Here is an 8,137-nt window from a genome sequence, read left to right as displayed (position 1 = left end):
CAATGTGGATAACAATATCCCTATAACCTCTATGCTCGCCGGTTTTAGCCTTAGCTAGCACCCTCTTTAGATTAGCCTTGAAGTCGATAGCCCTGCCCCTTGGTAATAAACACTGTATGATCACTGAATGATTGGAATAACCAATGACTATAGATTTCAATTTGTCAGCGCTAATGGTGGGAGGGTTCGGCAGCTCAAACCCCGTAACAGGTGGAGGAGAGACCAGAGAAGCCTTGGTCTCAGACTCCGGGAGAACCGGTTGAAATTTTCTGTCGGCTGAATGAGCGACACCGGTTGAGCATGCCGATAGCATTTTCTTTCCAGAACCATTGAAAAAATTGTCCGGCTTCAGGGACTGTGCGGGGATGATTTATGCTAATATCTGTACATACTGGTGGCATAGACGCTGTTTCATCCTTTCCTACACTTAAATTGCCCTTGCCTAACGATTGCGTGTGAAGTTGGGCTTGCAACTCGGCTATCCTCACCATAAGACGATAGTTCTCCTGTATATTATAAATACAGCAATTGCAATTAGATGGTATAGTATTAATGTTACTACTTAGCTTTTTCGGGCTGGTGGAGGTCCTGTAGAACCATGTCTAGACAGTGTCCGGGGTGAAAAAGTTGAATGAAAAAGTCAAGTGAGGAAAATACTAAGACGTTGGTAAATGTGTTAAATGCAGAGTTTTGATTGAAGGGTTATTATTAAAAGTAACAAACAAAATCATTGGCAGTTAGCCAAGTAGCAACAGACAGCGGAAGTGTTCACTTGGTATGACAACTGCTTGGCCTCCGACTGCAAGAGACTACAGAGGGTAGTGCGTACATCACTGGGACCGAGCTCCCTGCCATCCAGGAGCTCTGTAACAGGCGAAAGCCCTAAAAATTGTCAAAGACTGTTCTATCTGCTACCGCACGGGTAGCATTACCGTCGAACCAAGTAAGGAACAGACCGGACCCTGAACAGCTTCTACCCCCATTTCATAACACCGCTAAATAGTTAACACCCTAGAGTCGATTGACGCACCGGTGCGGTCATATAACAAAAATCCACATCAATATGTGTCAGTTTAAGCTAGCGATATCTGTTTTTATGCATTCCAACCTCATAGTGTGAAAATATACAGTGCCCTCAGAAAGTATTAACACCCCTTGACTTTTCCCACATTTTGTTGTTTTACGTGTTGGGATTAAAATGGATTTAATTGTCATTTTTTGTCAACAATCAACAAAAATACTGTATATGGTCAACGTGGAAGAGAAATTCTAACATTTGTAAGACATTTATGAAAAATTAAACACTAATATATCTTGATTACATAAGTATTCAACCGCCTGAGTGAATACATTAGAATCACCTTTTGGCAGAAGCGATTAAAGCTGTGAGTCTTGGGTAAATCTAGCAACTTTCCACACCTGGATTGTGTAACATTTGCCCATAATTATTTTGAAAATTCTTCAAGCTCTGTCAAATTGGTTGTTGATCATTTTCATGTCTTGCCATAGATTGTCAAACGGATTTAAGTCAAAACTATAACTCGGCAACTGAGGAACATTCACTGTCTTCTTGATTTAGTTTATACGGATCCCCATTAGCTACGGCACAGGCAGAAGCTACTCTTCCTGGGGTCTACATAAAACATACAAATACATGACAAAGTACAGAACAGTAAGACAAGAATAGCATAAGATATTACATTAAATAAACAAATTAAATTAAATATTTTAAAAAGTTATATATAGGAAAGACACCAAAAGACAGTGTAGATTTGGCCTTGTGATTTAGGTTATTGTGTCTGGTGGACAGCAGACTGAATCAGGTTTTCCTCTAGTATTTTATATGTGCTTAGCTCCATTCAGTTTATTTTTTATCCTGAAAAACTCTCCAGTCCTTAAATGTTACAAGCATACCGAGAAGATGATGCAGCCACCACTATGCTTGAAAATATGGAGAGAGGTACTCAGTAATGTGTTGTATTTAATTCGCCCCAAACATAACACCTTGTATTCAGGACAAGAAGTGAATTGCTTTGCCACCATTTTGAAGTATAACTTTAGTGCCTTGTTGCAAACAGGATGTATGTTTTTGGAATATTTGTATTCTATACAGGCTTCCTTCTTTTCACTCTGTCAGTTAGGTTAGTATTTTGGAGTAACTACAATGTTGTTGGTCCATCCTAAGTTGTCTCCTATCACAGCCATTAAACTCTAACTGTTTTAAAGTCACCACTGGCCCCATGGTGAAATTCCTGAGCGGATTCCTTCCATTCCGGCAACTGAATTAGGAAGGACGCCAGTATCTTTGTAGTGACTGGTCGAATTGATACACCATCCAAAGTGTTGTTAATAACTTAATTAAGCATGCTCAAAGGGATATTCAGTCTGCTTTTTTTTACCCATCTACCAATAGGTGGCCTACTTTGTGAAGCATTGAAAAGCCTCCCTGGTCTTGGTGGTGGAATCTGTGTTTGAAATTCACTGCTCGACTGAGGGACCTTTCATATAATTGTATTTGTGGGGTACAGAGATGAGGTAGTCATTCCAAAATCATGTTAAATACTATTATTGCACACAGTGACTCCATTCAACTTATTCTGTGCCTTGGTAAGCACATTTTTACTCCTGAACTTATTTAAGTGTGCCATATCAAACTTATTGACTCAAGACATTAGTAAACATTTCTAAAAACATAATTAAACTATGACATTATGGGGTATTGTTTGTAGGCCAGTGTCACACATTCTCAATCTAATCATTACATTTCCATTTTAGTCATTTAGCAGACTCTCTTACCCAGAGCGACTTACAGTAGTGAACGCATATATTTCATAAATGTTTTCCCCCGTACTGGTCCCCCGTGGGAATTGAAAACACAAGCCTGGTGTTGCAAACACCATGCTCTACCAACTGAGCCACACAGGACATAATCATCTTTAAATTCAGGCTGTAACACACCAAAATATGGAAAAAGTCAAGGGATGTCAACACGTTCTGAAGGCACTGTATACAAAAAACAGGAAATCTAATTTTTGCCTGCACTTGGCCTTTAAGGTTTGCATTGAAAAAAAAAAAATATTCAGGTGCCAGGTCAGACAATTTGGACTATTTTTGATGTGTAGATGTTTTGTCTATAATCACCCTGTAGTCAAACCTATTCATAAAATGTTAACGTAATACTGGTTTGTGAAGACTTTTTATTACATTTGTCAAACTGTAAGTTGAAGAAACAAGAACTGTATTGCAGTCTAAAATACATTTGTTCATAGTTAATCAAGAGAGATAATAACAAACTCAAGAAGAAATAATGTAATCTAGTATATAACACATGAAATAAATAAATAATAACTGTTTTAGTAAGTGGACAGCACAGCTTGAAACCACAAATGACATAGCTAATAAATATATAAACATTCCTTGTTCAGCTCAGCTGTAACTTTGATTAACAATCATATGTATAATATAAGAAGTAGTACATTTCGCAAAAAACATGTGGCCTATTAACCCCATTATCAATTTTCTTTTTATGATAAAAATATATGCAACTCCCCGCTGTTCAGATGCAATTGTATGTAGTAACAAGGGATTTTCCATGCATTAAAGTCCCGTGATTAGCAGATATAGATGATTGGTTGTTTTTGTGATGACAGTTGCCCACAGATGTTAGCGAAGTCACCTCACAGGAATCCGTTTCTGGTGGTGTACTGTACATTGTAAGATCTACGTCTGTGCCAGCGTCTCCTTACAGCTGCACAACAGCCACATAGCAAGCACTGCAAAACAAAGATGGTGAAGTATGATTCACATGCTAAATCAATATCATTGCAGACATCGAACAGCTTATTTGATCATATACTTTGTAGAGTATTTTCACAATACACAAGTGAACACAAGCCTATACGTACACATAGCAGGATCCACAGGGGTACCAGAATGATAGCGATGCCACAAGGGATGATAATGGCCAGAGCCCAGCCAGGAAAACCTCCATCACTTGTGGTATTGAAAGTAGTGGTCAGCAAAAGGGTAGGAAGTGGTGTGGTGCTGGTAGTTGTTGGGGTAACCGTGGTTGTTAGGAGACCTAGAGTACACATTTAAATACATTTTAGGGGGGAATTATAAACTATAACATAGTGAACTATAACATGAAACTGTTTTCGAGATTGAGTATTACACATACTGTACATGGTGTTTTATAACTTGCCGTAATAAAAAAATTGAAATGGAAAAAAAAGCAGCATACCTGAGACTTTTAAGACTTCCTCTAGAAAAGCACTAGGGAAATTGATGTCTTCCTCTTTGTATACATACATCATGTCTGCCCTGATTTGAGTGCCAACAATACTGTGGACGTAAAAAAGTGGTTTTGTGTGAGAGTTGAACATCTTCCCTCCATCCTGTTTAGCTGTACAAACAGCAGCTGTATGAAATCTGCAGACATTCTAAAGAGTGCAGTTGAGAAAGATGGGTTGGTTTACAGACATGACGTTGTACTTACGTAAAGTTGGCATTGGGAAAGACAAATTGTTTGCCATCTGGTTTACTAAGAATATCATTGAGCTAAAAGGGGACAAAACAACAAGTTGTCAATTACTATCATGACCTGAACATGACCATGGATGTATCTTCTGTATAGAAGTATCTTACTAGGCTGTTAATTGAATCCTGTATCTTGTTGTAGGTCTCACTGGTGAATGTGAGTCTATCTCTTCGAGAATCCATGGTGACATTGGTTATTTTGAAACCAAGATCGATGGCAAATGAAGTATGTGTAAGTTCTGTGAGCACACAAAAAGTGTTACTATAGACAACAGACCAAATGAACTGCAACAATATAGGAGTTTCAACATTAAAAACATTCAAGAAGTATTGAAGCAGTTGAATGTTTACCTATGAAAAGTTATATAGAGAGAGTGGAAATAAATGTCATGATATAAGCCTAATTTGTTGAACTCACTGATATAAGTTGCATTCTGGAAGGTGGTTTGAGTGTTTCTCTGAATGTTCAATTGGCGAGACAGTTGCTTGTTGATGACACCAAGGACATCCTCCTCAGTGGGGACTGGTGTGTTGAGCTGGAACACCAGCCTAACAAAAACCATCACTGTGCCAAATCTAAGAGAAAATAGTAATAAATGAACATGTCAATTCCTAAAGAAAATGTGTGTGCTTGCTAGCGTGTCTTATAATTTTTATGGCTGAGAAATAAGATATATTAGTGGCAGTGACTGCAGTAGTAATGGTAGGTAGATGGAAAAACGTTGGTTTTTGGTTTGGTGTCTCTAGCTTGAACGGTTCAAGAGTTACTACTATTGTTGGTAGGTTATTACATGCTAGTTTCTACTTGTTTAAATGTGTATAGTTTATAACGTTATGAAAATTGTTGTAGTACAAAAAGTATAAATGCTCTAAAATATGTATCTAAGTTGATTCCGTGTTTAACTTAAAGCGTTTAAGTGCAAGAGTGGGCTAAATGAATCAAATAATTAGAAGAAGTATGTAAAAAATCTGGTGGTTTTACCTTCAGCAAGCACATTAATTGGATTAAAATAGCGCCTATACACAAACTGAGGTACTCAAAGAGCTTTTCTAAAGAATGGCTGACATTTTGAATGCTTTATGAAAATATTAGTAGTTAACGACCCACAAACAGATACACATGGTTCTTTGCTTCAAAGTTTCCTTGATTGACAAAGTGTTTATTGAATTGCATAAAATAATTATACAAAAATGATCTTGCTTACCTGGTTGTTGATGTCACTGAAGCCATAGAAGTTGAGGTAAAAGTTGGAAGTACAATTGTGGTTGTACTTGTAGGTGTTGTAGTCATTGTTGGAGAAACAGTTGTGGTCGTTGTTGTAGGACCTGCAGGTTGAATTGCCATGCTAGAAGCTACGGTGGTGGTGGTGGTTGTAAGAGCTGGAGTTGCCATTGTTGGAGCTGCATATGTAGTGTTCATTATGGCAGCTGAAGTTGTGGTTGTCATAGTAGAAGATACAGTTGTGGTGGTTATAGAAGCTTCAGTTATGGTTGTGGAAGTAGGAGCTTCTATGATGCTGTTGATAGTAGGAGAGGTTGTGGTTGTCGTAGTTGGTGCAATTGTAGTTTCTGTAGCAGGTGCTCCAGTTGTATTTGTTGTGGTATATACAGCTGTTGTAGTAAGAGCTGCAATGGCTTTCGATGGTGTTGCTGTTGTGGCTGTAGTAGGGGCTACAGTTGTAGTAGGAGCTGTAGTAGGTACTGCAGTTTTAGTGGTAAAAAGAGATACAGTTGTTGTCGTAGGAGCTGCAGTTGTTGTAGGAGCTGCAGTTGTTGTTGCAGGTGTTGCTGTAGTAGGGGCTACAGTTGTAGTAGGAGCTGTAGTAGGTACTGCAGTTTTAGTGGTAAAGAGATACAGTTGTTGTCGTAGGAGCTGCAGTTGTCATAGGAGCTGCAGTTGTTGTTGAAGGTGTTGCTGTTGTGGAGGTTGTAGGAGCTTCAGTTGTAGCCTTCGTAGTAGGTGTGGTTGTCGGAGCTTCAGTTGAAGTAGTTGTTGTTGTAGGAGCTACAGATATTATTGTTGAAGGAGCTACAGTTGTTGCTGTAGGTGTTCCTGCTGTATTGGTCGTAAGAGCAACAAATATTGTTGCAGGATCTGCAGTTGTCATTGTTGGAGCTGCTTTTGATGTTGTAGAAGCTGCACCTGTCGCCGTGGTGGGTGCTGCAGTTGTCGCCGTGGTAGCTGCCGCAGTTGTCGCCGTGGTAGCTGCTGCAGTTGTCGCCGTGGTAGCTGGTGCAGTTGTCGCCGTGGTAGGTGGTGTCGCCGTGGTAGGTGGCGCAGTTGTCGCCGTGGTAGGTGGCGCAGTTGTCGCCGTGGTAGGTGGCGCAGTTGTCGCCGTGGTAGATGGCGCAGTTGTCGACGTGGTAGGTGGCGCAGTTGTCGCCGTGGTAGGTGGCGCAGTTGTCGCCGTGGTAGGTGGCGCAGTTGTCGCTGTGGTAGGTGGTGTCGCCGTGGTAGGTGAGGCAGTTGTCGTCGTGGTAGGTAATGTCGCCGTGGTAGGTTGTGCATTTGTCGCCGTGGTAGGTGGCGCAGTTGTCGCCGTGGTAGGTGCCGCAGTTGTCGCCGTGGTAGGTGGTGTCGCCGCCGTGGTAGGTGGTGTCGCCGTGGTAGGTGGCGCAGTTGTCGCCGTGGTAGCTGGTGCAGTTGTCGCCGTGGTAGGTAGTGCAGTTGTCGCCGTGGTAGGTGGTGCAGTTGTCGCCGTGGTAGGTGGCGCAGTTGTCGCCGTGGTAGGTTGCGCAGTTGTCGCCGTGGTAGGCAGCGCAGTTGTTGCCGTGGTAGGCGGCGCAGTTGTCGCCGTGGTAGGCGGCGCAGTTGTCGCCGTGGTAGGTGGCGCAGTTGTCGCCCGTGGTAGGTGGCGCAGTTGTCGCCGTGGTAGGTGGTGTCGCCGTGGTAGGTGGTGCAGTTGTCGCCGTGGTAGGTGGTACAGTTGTCGCCGTGGTAGGTGGTGCAGTTGTCGCCGTGGTAGGTGGTGCAGTTGTCGCCGTGGTAGGTGGTGCAGTTGTTGCCGTGGTAGGTGGTGTCGCCGTGGTAGGTGGTTCAGTTGTCGCCGTGGTAGGTGGTGCAGTTGTCGCCGTGGTAGGTGGTGTCACCGTGGTAGGTGGTGCAGTTGTCGCCCGTGGTAGGTAGTGCAGTTGTCGCCGTGGTAGATGGAGCAGTTGTCGCCGTGGTAGGTGGCGCAGTTGTCGACGTGGTAGGTGGCGCAGTTGTTGACGTGGTAGGCGGCGCAGTTGTCGCCGTGGTAGGCGGCGCAGTTGTCACCGTGGTAGGTGGCGCAGTTGTCGCCGTGGTAGGTGGCGCAGTTGTCGCCGTGGTAGGTGGCGCAGTTGTCGCCGTGGTAGATGGCGCAGTTGTTGCCGTGGTAGGTGGTGCAGTTGTCGCCGTGGTAGGTGGCGCAGTTGTCTCCGTGGTAGGTGGCGCAGTTGTTGCCGTGGTAGGTGGTGCAGTTGTCGCCGTGGTAGGTGGTGTTCGCCGTGGTAGGTGGTGCAGTTGTCGCCGTGGTAGGTCGCAGTTGTCGCCGTGGTAGGCGGCGCAGTTGTCGCCGTGGTAGGCGGCGCAGTTGTCGCCGTGGTAGGTAGCGCCAGTTGTCGCCGTGGTAGG

The 8,137-nt window shown here is 43.1% G+C and overlaps 1 protein-coding gene across 1 annotated transcript; it reads right to left on the bottom strand.

Annotated features, from left to right (window-relative positions):
- Positions 1-3,179: 3,179 nt before the first annotated feature.
- LOC123739476 (cell wall protein DAN4-like) lies at positions 3,180-6,358 on the bottom strand. Its single transcript, XM_045713820.1, has 7 exons — positions 5,745-6,358; positions 4,958-5,115; positions 4,648-4,778; positions 4,499-4,560; positions 4,244-4,344; positions 3,906-4,081; positions 3,180-3,773 (listed from the first exon to the last, which is right to left on the bottom strand). Exons 1-7 carry the CDS (start codon positions 5,984-5,986, stop codon positions 3,678-3,680), a joined length of 966 nt encoding a protein of 321 aa, XP_045569776.1. The 5' UTR covers positions 5,987-6,358; the 3' UTR covers positions 3,180-3,677.
- Between the last annotated feature and the right edge of the window lie 1,779 nt (positions 6,359-8,137).

The sequence above is a fragment of the Salmo salar genome, unplaced genomic scaffold (assembly GCF_905237065.1).
Source record: "Salmo salar unplaced genomic scaffold, Ssal_v3.1, whole genome shotgun sequence".
Classification (NCBI taxonomy): Eukaryota; Metazoa; Chordata; class Actinopteri; order Salmoniformes; family Salmonidae; genus Salmo; species Salmo salar.
Note: the sequence above shows the minus strand (reverse complement) of the source record. Positions and strands in the feature narration are given on the sequence as shown.